This window comes from Marmota flaviventris, chromosome 6 (assembly GCF_047511675.1).
Source record: "Marmota flaviventris isolate mMarFla1 chromosome 6, mMarFla1.hap1, whole genome shotgun sequence".
NCBI lineage: Eukaryota > Metazoa > Chordata > Mammalia > Rodentia > Sciuridae > Marmota > Marmota flaviventris.
In genome coordinates, this window is record NC_092503.1 from 5,240,119 (window position 1) to 5,261,521 (window position 21,403).

The 21,403-nt window shown below is 43.0% G+C and overlaps 1 protein-coding gene across 2 annotated transcripts in view; it reads right to left on the reverse strand.

The window, feature by feature from the left end:
• Positions 1 to 21,403, reverse strand: part of Pacrg (parkin coregulated) — a 484,042-nt gene that overhangs the window by 162,686 nt on the left and 299,953 nt on the right. Inside the window, exon 5 of one of the 2 annotated variants that reach the window (XM_071612864.1) lies at positions 20,466 to 20,496. The exons of the other annotated variant lie outside the window; for it this stretch is intronic. Coding sequence (XP_071468965.1) covers positions 20,466 to 20,496 — 31 coding nt within the window. The remainder of the gene's footprint in view (positions 1 to 20,465; positions 20,497 to 21,403) is intronic. 2 annotated transcript variants of the gene reach the window in all.

Consider the following 21,403-nt stretch of genomic DNA (forward strand, 5'->3'; position numbering starts at 1 on the left):
TTCATCCCAGAATCCCAAGCCGCCCTCGAGACATCACTGTAATGGGTGGGTAGGTGGCAGGTGTTCTTTTTCTCTGTGCTGTACAGTGTATAAATACCGTGGCAGTCAGTGCGCCCTGAGTAAATAATTACTGTTTTCACCACCATTTTCCCCTAATGCACAGAGACTATGTATAATGCCGTGTAATGAATCACTGACAGAGTCAATAACAGACCCAAGGCGTCCAAGGCCCAGTTAAGGCTGGATGCTCAGCTCAGCCCTTGTCACTCCTATGCACTTAGTTTTCTCAGTCTCATTCTAATTTTAAGATCACATATGTTGGCGATTCTCTGCCACAGATTAAACAGATCAAACAATAAGCGTGAATGTCAATACACTGCCATGGCCCCATCGCGCCTTGTCTCTACGCTGCTGGACAATGGGAAGTCTGAATACCTAATTCATGCCTCCCATTTCTGCTAGGAACTTTGTTTTGCGACATCCACTTCTTCTGAGATCCTTCTGGTTTGGGGGAGCCCTCAGCCTGCTCTGTGTCCCTCCAGGTTTCCTCCCTGAGACTAGGGCCTGTGGCCTGAGTCTCACTGCACCAACCAGTGAGCAGAAGCCACAGTGCAGGAGCCACAGATGGGCGCTATCAATGGTCCCCTGCATTGAGAAGAATGCTACTCTCATCCAGCTCCTAGACAGACCCACAGAGAGTCTGCCTGCTGTGGGTGGCAGGGAGCGGAAAGGGGGAGTCAGTCACGTGGCAGGCACTTGCTTCTGAGCCAGCTCTGCTGGGGTCCTGCCTCACCTCCAACTCACCATGACCAGGACTGAACTTGACATCCGGCCCCACCACCTGTTTTTCCCAAAACAGCATCACTATCCTAATGCCCAAACCTGTGGGTCACTGTTGAACCTTCTGTGCACCTCCATGCTTAATTAATCAAGACTTGTGGATCTTTCAAGGTCATCTTCCAAGCTTTCTCTTCTCTTTATTCTCTTGGTGAGAACCCTAGTTCAGGATCTTGAGTCTTTGATCTAAATCACAGAAACAGCTCCATGAGCAAACATCAGCTCTCACTCTTGTCTTTCAAAAGACCTTTATACCACAGCTGACATCTCGACCTGCTTCAGTCCCGGGCTGCTGTTCCTGATCGCAGCTTTGACACACCCCAGGACAATACACACACTCTTGTTCCAGCTCTCAGGTGGCTCACGCTCCAAATATAAAAACGAGACTCTTCCATGCACACTCCTCAAGCATCATTTTTTCCCGTCCTGTAGCGTGTGCCTGTCTCAGGGAAGTGACGGGGTTAAGGTCCTGCAGCCAACCCTTAAGGAAGGCCCCAAGTGCCCACGGGCACGGAGCGTACCCTCCAGCACTGGCGTCACCTTCTGGGTTTTGGGGGTGTGCGACCGCTGAAGCTGTGGGCCTGCTCCCAGGGAGTGCGTGCACGGAGGGGCCGTGCTGTGATAATTCAGCGTGCTCAGAGGAAGAGCTGAAACCCTCAGAGGAATGCAGGTCGTTATTTCTGATCTCCTGATTTCTCCAGAATAGAATGGAATGCGCAGTGGGTGGGAGCCTGGCCTGCTATCTGGACCTGGCTGAAGTTGAGCAAGTTACAGGTGGATATGTGGTGACTTCACCATGAAATTGGACCTTCATCCTGCTTATTTCTTTTTCCCAACATAGGTCTGTCAAATCAGTTTTCTTCCTTTAACCCTGGCCCTGTGTTTTCTCCCCAGTGCAGGATCTTTCACTCAAACTACTCTTTGGATTAGAGAAGGGAATTAGAAACTGATTTCCACCACACCCTGGTATGCATCCAGTGCATTAAACACCAGTTTACATTTCATCATTATTAGGGTGCCTTTGTTATTAACTAAGAAAGAATTGCCATCCACCCAGCATATAAAATGCCACTTCTGGGCAATTTTAGTATCAATTAAAATATCACATATGCTTTTTTTTATGTCCAAACTAGTACCCTGGAAGCTATCCCAGACGCTTCCAGGTAAAGTGAGCCACTCCCTCCTATGGGCTGGACCTACAGCTGACCTTCACTGTAAACTCATCCCCATATAACGGAAGCATGGTGAATTAATTTTCCTTGTATCTCTGGATCCCGGCACAAAGTAAGCTTTTTATCCAATATTGATTTTATGAGATTGAAGATTTCTATTCATATGTGAGGAATTTGATTGACTTATTAAATATTTTGGTGGTTGACCATCCAAAATAAAATATCCACATTATTGGCATATTATAGACTACCTTTTAAAGAAGTTTCTTTATATTTTTGCAGCTTTGTTAAGATGTAATTGACAAACAAACATTATATATAATTAAGCCACACAATATGATGCTTTGATAAATATATATATTGTGAAGTGATGGCCATAATCAAGATAGTTAACTTACCTCTCACTTCACACTGTTACTTCTTTGTGTCTATGTGGTGAGAACAGTTGAGATCTACCTTTAGCAAATGTCAAGTATGCAATACGGTCTCATGAACTACAGTCACATGCTGAGTGTTTAGATTTCTTGAACTTATTCATCTCATAGAAGAAACCTTATACTCTTTGACCAGCTGCTTGTTCCACCCCACAGCCACCAGCAACCACCATTCCACCTTCTGGTCCTATAAGTTTGAATACTGGGCACTCCCAATATGGGCGAGATCATGCAGTATTTTTCTGTCTGACTTATTTCACTTTGCATGGTGCTCTCCAGGTTTATCCACAATATCATGTTTTCTGTAAGGCTACATGACATGAACATATATAATCTGTGTTCATATTAATCTGTATTACATTCACAAGATGTTCCTTTTGATGCAAAGAGGTCTGTGAAGTCCCTTGAAAACTTGGACTAGCTGACCATTAATGTCTAACACAAATTCTCCCATAACTTTCAACTCCAGTAAGCCCTCAAAATTATCCTTCTGGAACTTTCTCATCTTTGGTTTGACAATGTTTGTGTCCCTCTAGTTCATTAAGTAAGTCAGTAATGATGCAAACAGGAGGGCGGTTAAGAAGTGAATCCCCACTGCCTCCCAAAAGCTCCACCAATTGGGGCCAAGCCTACAAGACCTTGGGGACATTCCAGATGCAAACTGTAACACAAAGCAAGTTTAAGACATTACTAGTGTCTGTAATCACCCTATAATTCACTGTCTAGTGTTCTTTGATTTCCACCTGTAGAATTTATCATTTTTTACAGGACAGATTTAATGATAATAAACTCAACTTTTGTTTATCTGGGACCGTCTTAACTTCACCTTCACCTCTGAAGCACTCTTTTGCTGGATGTAGAATTCTTGGTTGATGGATTTTTTCTTTCAGGACTTTCAATATGTCGTCCCAGTGCCTCTGGCCCGAAGTTTCTGATGTGAGAACTGCTGATACTTTCACACGCACCCGCACTCACAGCAGGATGAGTTGCTTCTCTCCTGCTGTTTCAAGATTCTTTGTCTTTTAACAGTTGGTGATGAATGTTGGTTTGAGTCTCTTTGGCTTTATACTCCAGAGGATCCATCGAGCTTTTGGGTTGCTTCTATTTATGTCTTCCATAATCGGAAAGTTGCCAGTCATTATTTCTTTTTGAACAGTCTCTCTGCCCCTCTCCTCTCTCTTCTCCTTGAGCCACCCAAATGTGCGTGTTGGTCCACACTATGGTGCACCATGGGTCTCCCAGGCTCTGTTCACATTTCTTCAAATCTGTTTTTGTCTCTGTTCGTCAGACAATAATTTTAAGTGGTCTTCATCTTCAAGTTCACTCTTTGTTGATTTTCCCATTTTGTTTATGCATCATTTTCTTGATTTTTCTCCCTATCTTCCTTTATTTCTTTGAACATCTTTAAGATAATTTTAAAAAATTATTTGTTTAGATAGTCCACTATCTCATTTTTCTCATAGACATATTCTATTGGTTTATTTTTTCCTTTGAATAGGCAATAATTTTCTGTATCTCTCCATCATGTGACTTTGTTGTTGTTGAAACTGGACTTTGAATTTAACATTAATGTACTTACTCTGAAAATCAGATTCTACTCAGTTTTTAATGAAATCCATGTAGGCTGCTTCTGTGCTGGTGATCAAACTGACATGAATGTAGGTCTTCATGAGTTGCTTTTAAGCCTGTGCCTTTTCCCAAGAGGGTGCAGTGACTTTCTATGTTTCCCTATGTGTGTGGCTCCTTTGAAATGTCCTAAGGTTGAAATTCTGGTTCCCAGAACCAAGGGCAGAAAAAATGAAAGGGGTGGTGAGGGAGAAAAAGAAGAAAAGTAAAGAAAAGGGGTGTTGGCTCTGGAAATTGCTTCAGCCAGAGGAGAGGGGCACCCCACAGTGGGTGGAGAGAAGCAGTAACAGCTGAACCCCGGGTCACGTAGCTCCAGGCACAGAAGCAGCACAGCAGTAGGAATGCAGACCTCCAGGTCTGGAGTGCGGACCCCCAGGTCTGCAGGTCAGGGTCCTTTCTGCCCCAGGAATAGGTGTACAGCTGCCTGCCCCAGGACAGGGCAATGGCAGCTGTGACCCTACTCCCAGCTGGAATTGAGCAAAGTCAACTGCACTTTACTTTCCAAACTTTCCCCTAAAGTGACAATCCTTAAAACAGCCTCCAGAGGTGGGAAATAGGCACCTCAGACGCGCTGCCAGTGCCAGTGTTGTCCAGCAGGGAAGAATTCCTGGTGCTTCCTGTCCACCATCTTCCCAGAATCCTCTCTTCAGTCATTCAGTTTAAACAATTCCTCAATGAATTTAATAATGTGGTGTAATTATTACCAAAAAGAACACAAACCAAGTGAAAACTATGTTATAAGAAAAGAAAAATTAGGGGGTAAAATTTTACTTAAAATTTAGAATCTGATTCATTTCCTAAAATGAGAGGCCCTCAGGCATTTAAATATATGATTCAATTTGTTGAAATTCAATTTATACACTGTGTGCCAGGAACATGTTTATTAGATAAAGTGACATATACCCAAGCTTGCAAGCACCTTCTCCAATGAGAAATGGTTAATGCACTTAGAATGAAAATAGAAAGCAGCAATGGCTAATATGAAATCTCACAGATCACTTCAAAGAAACCAGGTAGGGCACTAACGAAGACAGAATCACAGGCATGTTCTCTACCAATGAGACATTAAGACAACTATCAGGCTCTGACACTGACCACAAATGGGTTTCAAAGGGAGAGGGTTAAATATAAAGACAAAACAAATAATCAAATAAAAAAACCAAAGAAACCTCCTCGAATGCCTTGAATGCACTTAATTAGGCACATCAAACCAGAGTAGGAAGCTTCCCATCAGTACTAAGTTTAGGCAGTTATTAAGCTTGAAGGTTGAATATTTTTTTGCCCCTGGCATTTTAACTAGCTGTGTGGATGCTGTGTGTCCAAATGCCTCATTATCCATAAAAGCGGCAGGAACACCCTTATTTACCTCACATTTCTGTAAGGAACTCATTATCAATAGCATCTCCTTCAATGTTCCTCACCTCCGTTATGGAAGTCTCATTGATTTTTGCCAGTGTTTACAAGGGGATCCTAAGATTCAGAAACTATTGACTTCGACAGCTCAGGTGTGAGATGGAGCTGGGCAGTGGGGATTTATTACAGTCGCAGAGAGAGGGGAGCCCAGGGTTGTCTGCAGCAAGACCAGGTCTTCTGCTCCTGGGAAGGTTCTGGAATAAACCACAAAGTAGGTGATGAGAAGCAACCGGAATGAACTGATTGGCTGTAAATGACAACGTGCTCTGATCTTGAAGAAGGGAAGAACTGACAGGAGACTGGAAGGAGTGTGTGGGTCAGGGGCAAGGTCCCCTCGGTAGGGGGAGCAGCCACTCGGGAGGACATGCTTGAGGACATGGGAATATTTATACTGAAGGAATACAGCTGAAGAGGGTCTCCCGGGCCAGCAGAGCAGGGCAAACTGAACCCGCTTCTCCGGAGCAGCTGCACAAGGGCTGGCACGAGGCTGCGAGTCCTTCCTCTTCTTCCACTCAGTTTGCTGGTCCTGCCACACACACCAGGGGGCTGGCCATCAGAGTGCAGCCCGTCGCCAGTAGATTGCTGGAGAAGGGCTACAGCCCTGCCGTCCTGCAGCCCCCACTCTCAGCCACCGGTTTTCCTGGCTCTGTAGGGCTCTGGTGAGGACAGCAACGTGCACAGATGGAGCCTCCAGAGAGCAAGGTGATCCGGGCTGCTCTCTCCAGCTGGGCTGAGGCTCCTTCGGTAACACAGTGGCCTGCTACAGTGCCGGGCGCAGACCCTGGCAGGCAGGGACACTCAGCTATTGCTGGCTGCTACCATAGTCTTCACTACTGTCACCATCCATGCAAACTCAAGAGAAAGTGTGATCATATATTTGTGCTTTTTGTTTAAATTTACTCCTCTGTAGTTCTTGGCACATGTACGATAAAAAATCATGGATTAGATAAATGAATAAGTGGCTTTCTCGGTGGCGCATGTTGGAAGAGGGCGGATCCTATCTGCAGCAAGTCCTGGGTGGCCGCTCCTCCCAGACAGGCTTCTCGGCTCTCAGCTGGCGTCCACAAGAAGTCCCTGCAGCCCTCGGGAGGCATCATGTTTCCCCTCCCCCTCTGTGGGGTCTGGGAAGACTGGGCTACTCATTTCTCCTTTTCTTTTTTTCTGTGCATTCTCACAGTCCCCAGCACATTCTCCCTCTGACTGGAGGTCTGCTCGTGGAGATGTCACCTCATCCTGCCCTGCATCCCCGGGCATCCCCCATGACGCCGAGTCTCTAGCCACGCAGTCCGTCCTTCGCATGTGAGGCTCAATCTCCTTCCTGGTTTCACTAAGGAGGAGTTGGTTCTTGGTCCTTCCCTGAAATACTTCTTCATGAACAGGTTTCAAACACCCAGAGAAAGTAATGATGGAAATTATTAACAAAGAGAAGACTCTTAAAAATTAGAAATCCCTTTGTGTGTCTGTCCCAGTGTCAATGGGTAGGTTCGACGTCTTTTCTTTTACAGAAGTGTCATTTGTCCCAGGAGCACATGTGTGGAGCTTCACTGAGAGGAGGGGTGAGTAAGAAGTTGGACCTTCTCTTTCCTATGAGAGATGAAACTACAATCATGTCATGAGATTATAAAGATAGAAATATTTAAAAGGAAAGAAAAGAAAGCCACAAATACACCACATCGTTGCCCAGCAATTCCTGAGACTGTGTTTCTAGGAGAGCAGGGAGACTTCAGTTTGACCTGGGACATGCAATGTGACGGTTGGCGCATGAAAAACGTGTCACAGAAACGGTGTGATGGCAATGCTCCTGAGCTAGAGAGTGCAGCAGGGACAGCTAGCGAGAGGAGGTGGAATAAAGATGCAAGAGTAAAAGTAATACGATTGGAAAGTGATGAATTTGGGAGTGCAGGGAAAGAAAATATTGAAGGATTACCCCACTGGGTTATTTTAAATAGTTGTCTAGCAAAAAAATCTCACATACAATCACAGATTTTTGTTGACATTATGAAACATGTCACCGAATCCAGCCACCTGGACTACACCCTGTCTACTAGGATGATGATAAGAAAGAAGGTGGGAAATGGTCAAGACAGCAGCCTGCGACCTGAGGTGCTGTGCCGAGTTCTGTCAAGGGGATGTTTTGCTTTCAAGCAAAACCCCGTGCAGACAAGGAGCCCACACACTTCATCTGTATGACAGCTTTAGTCTCAAATAGTCGCTCTTACCCCAAACCTAAAGCTTAGGTAGCAGTGATTGAGTTTCACACAATTTGAGGAAAGCGAGATTCCTACACACATAGGATATGGCAAAATTTGAAATGCAAACTTGGGTAAGAAGAAACGACCAAATTTCAAAGAACATGTTAGGATTCCAGAGAAATTTATAGAAATCAAGAGAAACAAAGAGAAAATCAGCAAAGGAAATAGATACTGTCCTGAAATGTTAACGTGAGGACAGAGTCAACGTCGAATCTTCATATATTTGGAATCCAAGAAAGAAAAGGCGAACCCAGCTTAAAATCAGTGAGTCCAGAGGAGCCTGACTGGAAGCAGGTGAGAAAGCTGAGAGCCAAGCGAAGGCCCCGGGGAAGGGGCAGGAAAGCAGGCACGCGTGGCCACACACAGGAAGGCAGTTCGCCAGTGGAGTGGCTCAGCACTGGTGTCAGTGTCGGTGAGGCGGTGAGTCAGCCCAGGGCCACCATGCCCGGGGGCTCTGCTGGGTGAGTAGGCCCTTCCCGCCTAGCAGAATGGAGCGGCGACGGCCAGCCTCCGCACACACCCAGGGTTTCCCTCATTTCTTTTTGTTTACCTTTATTTTCAATCATCCCTGCCTTATATCTACAGTTCTCCACATTCTTTCTATGCATGTCCAACCTTTTCTCCTTTCTCATCATATTTCTCTTAGCTCTTAAAAACAATGAAAGAGTCCTTATGATTTTCATTTCTCTAACTACTAAACTTCCTTCTGTACGTCTCACATAGCCATTGTCTTTCTTTTTCCTTTATCTATTACTCTGTTTCTCTTGCTCCTCCCAAGATGACTGAATACTCATGCTCCACGTCTACATGTTATAACTGGGACAGAATGACTTTTTCCCCTTGATTGCTATTAGTGGCTTGCTTCTCCCAGACTTAAAAAGAGTGGAACTAGTGTTTTCTCTCTCTCCAAGTTACAATTAGTTCATGTCTTTCTAGGGGAGAATTTTGTATACTCTTCTTTCTAAAGTGCATTTCGTGCAATTGTCTTTAATCATTTCAAGTTAAGTCCTGCTGACGACCAGGACTTCTGTGCAAAAACCAACACTGTCAGCAAAATTGTTTTCTTACACAAAGGACAAATTACTGCACGTGCAGAGTGAGCTCCATGCTTCAGGGTGGCTGCCAGAAGGCCACCCACATCATTATGTGATGGGGGTGCTTTAGGGTTGGATTTTAACTCAGCAAAACTCTATGCACGCTCTATGAACTATATCGCGTGCATTATATATTCATAAAAGCTTTTCTATATACTGTATCATGTAAAAAATTTTCATAGTATTGTGTAAGCATTGAATCTTGGTCTAATTTTTGTTCAAGATTAATGCCACTCATGATATTTTAAAAAGCAGATCATAGTAATCATTATACTGAATGATGCTTCTTTTCATTTGGTAACAAGAATAAAAACAACAAGAACAACTTTGGAAAAAGTTGCAAGTTTAGGAGTATTACTAGTTAATACCGCTTGTTTAAACACTGGATGATGAAATCAGTCTGTCTGGGTGGCCATCTCAGACACTGTGATGAGATACCCAAGCAGGTGCAGATGAGACACTAAGTATTCAAGCAATGGAGAAATCTGTGAGGGTTATTCTTACTTCCTCCTCTCCCCATGTGACTGATGCTGTCAGAGTCCTTCTGCTGACTGACTGTCAGAGCACAATTACTTCCTCTGCCTGCATTCATTTTCCCTCAGTTAAATTAGATAAAGAGTGACTTTCTCCGGAGTTTGTGAACATTAAATGAGATGAGTCAGGGAAAGCTTATCCCAGAATCTGGTATGCAGAAAGCATTAAATAAATGTTGGCCATTGTTAAGACCGTTAAATAATAACAGAAATTTGGGATTAATTTTTAAAAGTCCAATGATCTCATTGAAGTAAAAAGGGATATCTACCTTAGAAATACAGCTAGTAGAACAGATTTATATTATTGGAAAAATAGTTTAAGTGAGAAGTAATCCATTCAAAGAACCCATAGATGTTTAAGGGAGGATTTGATATTTAATAATGGATTTGACTAAAGATCACAATATCATGTTACACATTGCATATTAATTTATGGTCTTAATAACAGAATTCTAAAAAAAACACTAAGTGCTAATAATATTAATTGCATAAATTCTGTCAATTTATATTATACATGCCAAAGATTTTAAACCAAGAAATCAAACAATAATCATATGTTATATCCCCATTGTGATCTAAGGGTGTTAATTCTTTAAATGTGTTAGATTGTATCTCACAGGTTTTTATAATGGAAATTCTTGCATTGCAAAATTATCATTTAACAGGCATGCTTGGTGCATTACACATAGGGCATGGAAATTATTTATTTAGAAAAACTTAGTTATATCAATACTAAAATCATTTCTATGCTAAGTGATTATTACTCTGGAAAGGTTTTCTTTGAAATGAATTGTGATTTCTTTTTAAAATATGGGAAACTAAGAGAAATTTAATAGAACAGTAGATTTCTGGTAAAAGTAGGTGGAAAATTCTAAAAGAAGCTGATTGTGTTTCAGAAATAGGTTTACAGAAGCACTTCTCTATGATGCACTGATAAATGCAGATACATTCATATCTTAAGCCTTTCATAGATATATAAGAATGCTTGTTTATTATCAAGACTCAGGGAGCACTGTTCTCTGTAAATCTACCACCAAACTTACCTCAAAACACTGATTCAGCAAAATAAATGAAGAAAAGCTGGCAAGAGCAATTTTTATTCTATGTACCTGTTGTATCTGAGAAAACTGTTGCGGGAACAATGTGGTTAGGATAAAAAGATTGTGAAATATTCCCCCTAAAACAAGTGGTCTTTTCAAAGAATTGTGGTTAGAAGCAAAACCACTGTTCAAACTAAAAGGCCTGGAAATGTGAGGTCTAATCTTGTCCAATATCTCATTAAAATTTGACCCAATCAATCACATGGGAGCTATCATTTTAACCTTCCTCAACTAGAATCCTGAAATGAATGTGAAACCTTGCTGACCAGTAAAAAATAATTCATCAATGAAATTTTATTGAATTATAAATTCAACAATTAATAGGTATCCTTTGCATATACAAATACACCATACCTAATCTGTCTTATGAACACTGAATTATTTTACTTGGTATTAGAATAAATATAGTGAAAATGCTCTTATAATCTCAATTTTATTCTACCCTTTATAATTTCATTACAACAGTATTATTTTATTTTATTTTTCTAAAGAAGAACTAAAGTTCTAAAATACATATTGAGACCATAATTTCAAATTCATTTTTCTGGAGAGTAGCTCTTTTTATAATTTTCTTATTTAATGGGCTCTTGATAAAATTCTGATTGGAGTACAATTGCTACTTTTGGAGGGAATTTTGATGAAACATAAAAAGACTCAAGTATATGCATTCTCATACTTTGTTCATATCTTTTGTTGGTGCATTATAGTTGTACATAATGGCTGGATTTGTTGTCAGGTATTTGTGCATACTGAAGAGTAGTGCTCTTGAAACAAGAAAATCTGTTTAGTGACAACTGAAATCCATAGCTGGTTTCCCAATGTTAACTGCTTGACTATTAGTGTTTTGTAGAGAACACTGTATAGACACTGGGACATACCTATCTATTTTTGCATTCCTCCAGGTGTCCCGAATAATTTCTTTATTCTACAAAATATGTGCGGCCGTGCAGACCCTGGTTAGCTAATTCACTACATTATTGATGGGTGTTTGTTTTATGGGGTACCAGCATTTGAGCTATGGCTCTTTTCTCATTGCCTTTTTCCTTTATCACTTTATGCCATGATCCCCAAATCACTGAATATACCAGCCAAGAGACCATGAGCAGGAAAAGACACCCTCTTAGAGAAAGCTCTCTTAGAAAACACAACAATACATTCTGAACCAAACCGATGTAGGCTTGCCTGCCTTGGACCCAGCACTGAGTGTCCTGGTTGAACGTCCTTGCTGTAAACTGGTCTTGATTCACTTCACCTGTAGCCACGAAGGTCAGGCTTGGCGAAGCCCAGGGAAATCCTAAAGATGGAGAAGGGTGCCTGGTTTTCACTCCATTTGTTAGCTTATCTCCCATTTTTGAGAGAGCTGATGCCTCACTTTGCAAGTTGGGTTAGACAGCACAATTCCCTGTCCCATCTTTTACATGTGGTCATTTCGGGGCGGGATGCGGTGCCATCATTATCAGCAGGACTTTTTACTTCCTTGACACTATGTGAAATGTTGAGTGTCCTGACCCTTTACTACATCTCAGAAGCCCTGCCGTCATGGAGCTTGCATCCTAGTAATGATGTTAGAGGGCCCCAAAGCCCTAGCTGCTAGCTTGCTGCTATTGGAGCTCCCAGGACTTAGGCTAGAGCAAGACTGGACCCTGGGGCACCCCGAGGGTGGGGCACCACCGGCCACGTACTGTCTCCCTGACTATGCCTACAAGCATGAAGGATGCTTCCAAGACAGGTTTATTGAAATATATACTCGGGAGTGTCTTCCTTGTAGGAAGATCCTGCCCATAAGCTGATTATACTATGTACTCTTATTTTATCCAGAATTACAAGAAGAAATTAGGTGGAGATCACAAAAATGTTTGAGTATACTCCTTGTAGTTACATACCTTCTAGCAGAAAGAGGAGATACCTGCTTGATGCTTCTACTTCTGTGAACTTGCCTCTAGTTTTCTGTTCAGAATTTTCCTGAAGCTGCTGTTGATCACTACTGCACAGTAGAAATTGATGATTTGAAAACATTTGGCTTCATAACAAGAATTTGTGGAGAAAATCAGCAATAGCTGCTCGGATCTGCCTGCATATGATAGTTGTAAAAGAAGACCAATGAAACTTGAATTTTTTTTTGGGGGGGGGGGGACTTAAAGAAATCTGTTGATCAGAATCGCCTCAGAAATGAATGGTATTTCTGGCAAGCCAATTTACATTGCAGAACACCTGTCCCTCAGGTGTGCATGTGGAGTCTTCATATTTCAGGTGTTGGCTAGGCACACAACTGTTAGCTGACCTTGGACAGTCATTTGATTCAATTCTTAGCATGTTCATCTGTAAAGTAAGGATAACTAATTCCAAAAGTAACATTTCCCTGTCCTTTCTATTGCTGGCCGTGGGATTTTAGGTAAACTTGATGGTGCTACTCAGGAATCAATACTTGCTGACTGCAATGGGGAGCCATAAGTAGGGCAGAGAGTGGCCATGGCTAATAGAGCTTCACTGAGTTCTGCTAGAGATGACACTGTGCTGTCACCAGACTGACCGCTTGGAAGACATGGAATCTGTTGATTTTTTTTTTGCCATTTACATGTAAATCATATAGTCATTAGATAATCTGGTTCAACTCTGAAACAGCATCGAAACCCTTACATTGTGTGACTTATCATGGCCTTTCACAGCCCCGGTTTTCTCTGAGTTCACCACAGGCATGAAGAGCTGTACTACCTTCCTAGGACTTAGGGATGCCACCCAGGCACCAGCTGTGGACCACTTCATCCAGAGAACACAACTGTCCAGACGACTCCCCACGCCAGGGCGCCTGTCCCCTGGTTACTCAAGCCAATCCAGGGATCGCTATGAAAGGACTTTGTACATGGAATATAGGTTACTAATTCACTGACTTAATAGTAAGGAGATTATCCTGGATTACCTGAGGGGGTCCAAGGTAATCAATCACATGAGTCCTTAGAAGCAGAAAAGGAAGTCAGATGAGATTCCCAGGAGGGCATGTCAGAGTTTGGAAGGATGGACTTGACCCACTGTCACTAGGCTGAAGAAGCCCTGAGCCAGGGGATGTGGGAGGCACAGAAGTTGGGAGTGACCCATTGCTGCCCACCAGCCAGGAGATGGGGACCTCTGTTCTACAACCTCCGAAATGGATTTTTGTCCCAAACTGCGATGAGTCTAGAAGCAACTTCTTCCTCTGAATCTCTAAAAGGAACACAGGGTGGCTGACACCTTAAGTTTAGTCTTATAAAATTCTAATCATGTCACCCAGCAGGGCTCACTGATTTCTGATCTATAGAACTGTGAGATGACAAATGGATGCTGTCCTAAGCGGCTAAATCCGTGGTGGTTTGTTATGGCAGCAATAGAAAACTAGTGCATTCTCCATCCATCCACCCATTGAGCAAATGCTTATTGATCTCTGGCAGGAGCTGCCAGCAGGTGTTCTTGAGCTGGTGAAGAAGCAGTGAAAATAACAAAAGTCCCTGCCTTCATGGAATTTACCCTCTAGTAACAATGTCGCCTGGCCCCAAAGCCCTAGCTTCTAGCTTGCTGCTATTGGAGCTCATGGACCTGGTAGGATAGATTTATTAAAAATTATAGAATGGAGCTCTTAGTAAAAGTTTGGCAAAATCACTCACTGAAATCTCAGAGACATGTTTTTGGCACTCTTTGGAGGCAGTCCACAAAGGGAGATTCTTTGTAGCACGCAGGTGTCACCTCTCTTGTACAAGTTGACGATGCTTGTGGTGACCCTGAAACTTCACTGCATCTCTTCACTATGTCATTTGCTAAGAAAATGCATCAAGTTTAAGCAGCACTCTTCCCACTTCACAGTCTCAACAAGTCTACCATAAAATCTGGATTTTACTGCGCCAGGTTTGTGCCCTGACCTCAGAGTCCTGGGCTGCAGAGAGGAGTAGAAGATGAGGGTGCGCGGCTCTAAGGCACACGATGGCGGGGAGCACTCCAGCTCTCAGGCCTCTGTGGATATCCACATGGACTCTGCTCTCCCGGGGAAGGCTGTGCCGAGGTCTCATGGATTTGGCAAATGGGAAAATGACTGGATGGCAGCAGACTTTCACTCTTTAAGGATGCTTAGAAAGCTCTGCTGTGTTGGCACCTAGCAAGCAGGAAACAAGTGTGTGTGTGTGTGTGTGTGTGTGTGTGTGTGTGTTTAACCAATCAGTGAATAAATTCTGTGTGGTCTTCTCTTTGGCATCCCCCAAAAAACCTTCATTAAAAACTGCATTGCTCTCCCGTACTTTTGGGGTTAGGCTGGTGCTTTGAGGATGCAGTGGAGGAGCATTAAGGTAACAACAGCACATGCCTCGGCAAATAGCAGCCAGCTTAGCAGGGGTACGGGAAGGCTGGGCCTGAGTGCAGGGTTCTACAGACCGTCAAGACCCTCTCCGCACTCCACTGTTGCTTAACATCCAACAGAAATCCTGTTAGAAACTGAAGTCGGCCATCACAAAAACATAAAATAATCCACTGCTTCTCTTTGAGTATCATTATCATTATCATTCACAGATTAAAAGAAACTTTAAAAGAGCAACATATTTTCACTGCTCCTTGAACAGAACTCCTTTCAAGCCATTTGGGTTGCAAGTTATTTACCATATTTCTAGTACATAACCACACACAAAAACTATATAATATTCAATGATTTCTGTTAGAAGAACTATCAACTTCCCATAATCCTTTAGGCATATAAATAAAGATCAACTTGCCCACAGGTCAAAACAAAGCTTGAAATATTGAGAGAATTATCAAGCGATAATTGCCCATGATATTCTTGTTTTTAAAACTTTAATATTGCATCATTAACTAGTTTTTTTGTGATAAAAATAACTTCGAATTTCAAGAAATAAATTCTAAGATAAAATGTAGGGTGAACAGAGGCAGAGTGGTAACAAATCTGCAAATTCTAAGCTAAAAGTCACTGTGTACAGAATGATTGTTTTTATCATTGTATGACCACCACAAAAATGAATATAAATAGGCTCACAAAAAGCTGATAATAAAGTACTGTATTTAAGAGCAGAAAGAGCAAATTGATCTTGGAGGGCTTGGAACAGAGCTTAGTCATAATAACACTGCACCATTACTTTTTTCTTTATTACTTGGTACATTAATTCAAGATGTACATGAGAACATAATGCAGCCAGCAGGCAAGCAAGGAAATATCAATAATATTTGCAGTTTTTCTGGGGAATATGTCCATTGTATTTTTCAATTCCACCTTCATTGATGGTTAAGCGTATGCTGAGCTATTTATGTTCCATTCTGTCAAAGTGAAAAATATAGATTTTGATAGAAGACAATAAAAATGGAAAGCTGATTTCATACTAAGTGAAAAATTCCTCCTGCAGTGTCATGTTTGGCTAAAATAAACCAAAATAAGTGTGGCAGGGTGTTGAAACAGGGCTCTCCTGAGGTTCAGGGTCAAGGTAAGTGTGGGAGCCACGCCTCAGCATCCCGGCCAAGGAATCTGGGACTCCTGCAGCATGTAGGTGACCACCAGCAGCAGCGCAGAGGCGGGCTCTCCCCGAGAGAGGGAGGGTCAGTGCCCAGGCTGGGTGAGACTAATTTGCACATGGGAGTGAGTGCTGGTGGGGGTCATTTTAACCCTGTGTAACAGGGATTCCTAGCAGGATCCCAACAAACCCAAGAAGCCCGGGGAGTACAGGAAACGCAGGGGTCCAGGGAATACCTAGAGTAGTTGCGACTATGTGGTGGGGTGCCTGAAAGACTTTGGCCAGCTGCACCCCAGCTGGCCCTAAACACCTGCCAGGCCCTCACTGGACGGCAGTCGTGAGTGAAGATGCTCCCACTTCCCATCCTCCCCTATCTGTCCCCATTCTGACAACAACCAGGACAGAGTTAGTAGTTGGGCCTGGTGGGGTGCCAACTAAGAAAAGAGAAGTCCTGGTGGAGCCAGCCACACCCCCCTTTCCCACGCCCCAGCTCAGTGAGGAGAGAATACTGGGGGTAACTCAGTTTCCAGCAATATCTAGAATCCTGGAAACAGAACAATGGGGCCCTAAGTTCATGCAGGGCTGGGAAAAGCTCCCCCACTGAATCCAGCTTACTTTTTATCTCCTGCCCACCCCCTTTAAACTTGCCTCCATTATGTCATGAATAGTCACTATTCAACATAACAATTGCACTTGGTGACATTCTTATATTCTCCACAATGTCTGCAAAGAGATCTTTAAAATATCATTTGTTGGTGCCCTTGAAAGATTTGCATATCAAGGAAAATGAGAATGAGAACTTAATTATCAGCAAATTTAGAATAGGTGATATCTTGAATGATTTAAGAAGTATAAATTATGAACTGATTGAATCTAGAAGCCTCCTTAAATTAAAGCTTCAAACCCCTGTTTGCTTTCTTGCACAGATTGAATAAAAGTTTGAGTTGTATAAATAGAAGAGAACACTGTTTTCTCTGGGGTGGATATCTGCATACCTGCGCATTTGGGGCCCTTGAGTTATTAAACACATTAAAGCCTAGTATACAGATTTCTCTAGGCAGATCCTGAAGGCCTCAGCTGATTGGTGGATATCTCCAATTCAGAAATGTGTCAGTTTCCAGCTAGCAGCAGGGATACTACTGGCCAAGGACTGGAAATCAGTTGGAATTAAGTAATTTTTGTCCCTAGATCCTTGTTGGGTAACTTCAGAAGGGATGGGAGGGATAACAAAGCATACTTCAAACATGGCTTTTCCAAGAAATTGAGCAACTATCCAGCTGTCCCCACTGAATCTTTGCCTGCATCTGGGCCCTGGTGAGGGGACAGACACAAAAAGCAGCGGACCAATAGGGTTTACCTAGATGAGACAGCAATTCATTCTGCAGAATGAGCAGCACCAGATACTGGGAGGATGTGATGTTAGACTTTGGATCTAGAGCAAAAACAAAACCATGTCCCAAGAGTCCCTGACTGGGCAGTGGAATGGACACCCAAGGCCAGGCATCAGGTTTAGGTCATACAGCCCATCCTGAGAGCAGGCAGTGGCACAGGTGTCCAGCTCTGTCTCCAGCCTGTTTCCAACAGCAGTTGCCCTTTATGGATGGTACCAGAAGCAGTGAATGCAAGACATTCTATATTGACCAAAACAGCCTTTAGTCTGGGACTATGGAGATGTGCTGGGGCCATGAATTCACCTACAGTTTGGTGTCTGACTTCTGTTTCTTCCAGGTCAGTGGTGAGGCTGGGAAGCCGTGGCCAATGCAGACAGAACCTGGATGCCTGGGAGGAATATGGACACTGTGATGTGGGAAGATACAGACTTAAATTTAAACTGCAAATGCAAGAGCCACATCTGTCTTGGATATTGGATGAGATTTCAATTGTCCAGGAGGGCAGGAAATTCTTGGTCATCCTCTAGATCTGGATTATGATTAAATACTTCAGCCCTCCTCTGAAATGAAGTGAAGGGTCAAGGGAGCAGCTAAGCCTGCTTTGGGGGGCCAAAAGGGGGCTTGAGAAGTGAAAGTTTGTTTATAATGTCTTATTTGTGCAAATAGGAATTATTAGCATCTAGAAAACAAGTTCTGCATGGTACTTCTGATTTCTGGGTTATAGTAAAGACATTGATTCTTGAAAGTTTATTCTGCATCTAATCACCTTGCTTAATATATTAATTCCAATGGATTTCACTTAGTGCTCTTGGAAAGAGCATACAGCTAGTTTCCTCCACGACCCTCTAGGAAGCGCTGACCTGCAACACGGACTGAGCACTTTCACTGAGCACATGCTCACCTGCCCAGCACCTCACTTTCCACATTCCTCCTCCACTGTCTCCAGGCTGATGCTCCGGCATAGGACCTCTGCATGGTTTTCTGAGGGTTTATTTACCTAATTCTCCCAATAGCTTGCCTTTTTAAGGAGAGAGAGAGGCACAGAGGAGCTGTATAACTCATCAAAGATCACTCAGCTGGGAAACAGGATTGGAACCCAGAACCCTTGCTCCCAATGCTGGCCTCCACCACTCCACAGTGTCCCACTTCTTGTTTTCCGTAATTATTCCAGACGTCCAAAGCATCTTTCCTGCCATGTTTATCAGGGAGACCCCTGATTTACTGTTCTAAGCCCCATTTGGGCACAGACAGGCCTGAGTCTTTTGTCCAGCTGGCTCCGGCAGGGACAGGCTTAAGGGATACAGTTCTCCCTGGGGTCCACTGACAGGCTGGCTGCAGATTTACAGAAGAAAAAAAAATTGATTAACTGCCATCTCCCTCGCTCAAAACTCACCTGGCTCCTTCTCCTTTCTAACTGTACAAACCTTCTTGCCGACAGGAAAAGGAACAGCTTCTGTTGTTCAAACGAACTCTCAATAGGTCTTGCTCTCAACATGATTAGAACAAGCCTGCGACTTGGCTTACAAAAGACTGATTTGATGTCCCCATGAGGCAGGACAGAGGTATTCAGTCAGTACTGGATTGATTAGTGTCCCCCCAAATTCATGTTCTTTCGAGGGCCTCAGAATGTGATTTTATTTTGAATTAGGGTCATTGCCAAAGTAATTAGGTGGGCTTTGGGTGAGGTCATACTGGAATAAGGCTGGCCCCAACTCAATCTGAGGACCGGTGTCAGAAGAAGAGACGCCGTGGGGACAAACACAGGGAGAAGCCGTCTGTGGGATGGAGTCTGAGGTTGGAGCCATGCATCTACAAGTCTAGGAACACCAAGGGCCGCTGGCAACACCAGATCAGAGGCAGCAGGGATGGATTCTGCCCCAGAGCCTTCAGAGAGTGTGCTCCTATCCATACTTTTGTCTTAAAATGCTAGTATCCAGAGCTGTGAGGCAGGAAACTTTGTTATGGCCGACATGGGAGCTGACACAGGGCACTACCCTTCAGAACTGGATTCTCATTTCTCTGGGCATCATTCTACCAGTTCATGCTCCGAGACACAGGTGGACTCTGAGGAGAAACTTTCCTTCTGGGCAGAGGTGTCCAAGGAGGTCTACAGAGAAGAGCAGTAGGTGACTCCGCACTTCCCCAACTTAATTCTACAAGTCAATTTTGGTTGAGAATAAATGAAGCAGTCTGAGTGAAGACAAAATGCACTTGATTTGGTAAGCATTTGTGGATTTTATAATGGGAAAGAGGCCTTCATGTACCGCCCAGGGAGGCAGGCAGCAAGTGAGGTTGGAAGCCTGGGCCCTTTCTAGGACCTCAGTCTCCTGGGGCCGCTCTGTGGGTCCTCCACCTCTATCCCTAGAGGTTGTCCAGGTTCTGGAAGCTCTGCTTGAATGTTGGAAAAGCAAAGATTGGGAAGAAGGGACGTTTTCTTCAATTTATTGAGGGCCTACTATTTGGAGTAGGGATTAGATGCTGTGCTGTGTCCTTTAGACTAGAGAGAGACGGCAGACAGAAACCCAGGCATAGGCTGGATTTGCACGCCAGATGGATGCACCTTTCCCTTTGGAAGGAGAATGGACTACCTCCAAGGAACCGAAGCCACTCAGGGCAAGACGGAACAAGCATACGTTGGTCACGTAGGCGGGTTACTAAGTTAACTGCACACAAACAAACATTAAGCACCAAATTCTACCTCATGTGCCACACTCCACACAAGATAAGGAAAACCCGATAAAAATGTTTTGCCTCTGTGAAATCAGTCACCATATAGTTTAGTAAATTGCAGAGATGCTCAAACCAAGGGGCCTTGGCATATTTTACAGCTTTGTTATGATCTGAGGGTTCTCTTTGGATCAACTAGTCAAGTCTGGATGGGAGAAGTGCCCGGAGAATCTACATTTATACATGATCATTCCAAACACAATTTTCAGAAATTTGGTGGCAGCAGTTCTAATAATTTCTTCAATGAATTTAGAATAATCTAATGTTTTCAAATCTAATAAGCCTGATGATTTCCAAAGAACTCTGAAGCAAATTTCCAATATGTAAATCATGAACTCAAAACTGTCTAGAGTTCCTTGAGGAATAAACCTTAATTCCAAAATTAAACTAAATCTCAGTGAAGAGAGATAACCTTTATACAAGTCAATTTTAAGACAGAATATCTGAAGTGTTCTTGTTTTTGTTTTTTGGTAAACTATCCACTCCCCAGAGTTCATCAGCTTTCCTTAGGACGATGAGCTCAGGTCTCACAGAAGCCATGGGAGCACCTGAGAGATGGGCACAAGGAGCTTGCGAAAGCTCAGGGTCTCACAAGACGTCATTGTAAAAACTATTCAGCACAAAAGAATTGTTTCTATTTGTTGGAAGCCACTGAACATTCAGGATCAAAACACTGGTTCAAAGATCCTAAAATTTTGCAATTTTAATGCATTCTCATTATGTATATGTTTGATTGTACCTAAATTTGAACTAAAAATTTGAAGTATCTTTTAACGGGCTTTTATTAGTCAATAGTGGTTGGCTGATCCTGAGACTGATTTCTAGGAGCATGGAAATTTAATTGTTGAATTGACTTTTTTTTGCATACTTACGACATAATTTCTGATATTATCAAGAGTCCCTGATACCTGGAGTCTGAACTGTTTCAGGTGCTACTGGTGCAATTAGAAGCAAAGAACACCAAATAAGGAAACAGGGTCACTGGATAGCCCTGCTCCACTGGCACAGCCTGCATTTTAGCTGTAAATATTTTAATGGCGTTTATTGGCTCATATTCCTCAAATGTAGTATACCGCATCATTAATTTTGTAGTTTCATCTCTGAAAGCTATAAATCGAGCATTCCTATTGTCTTAATTTTCTGTAACCTTTAATAACATTTGTGCAAGAGCATGGGAAAGATGAAATTGCCATCGACTGTATTACAAATGCATTCTAGAAATGTTCCCCAGAGCTTCCACTCTCTCTCCCACCCCAAAGCATTCATTACAAAGCCAGCATGTTTTAGACATCCATCGGAAATCCATTGTTTAAATTCAGGGAAATAAGCTCTAGGGCTTAGATATCAGTT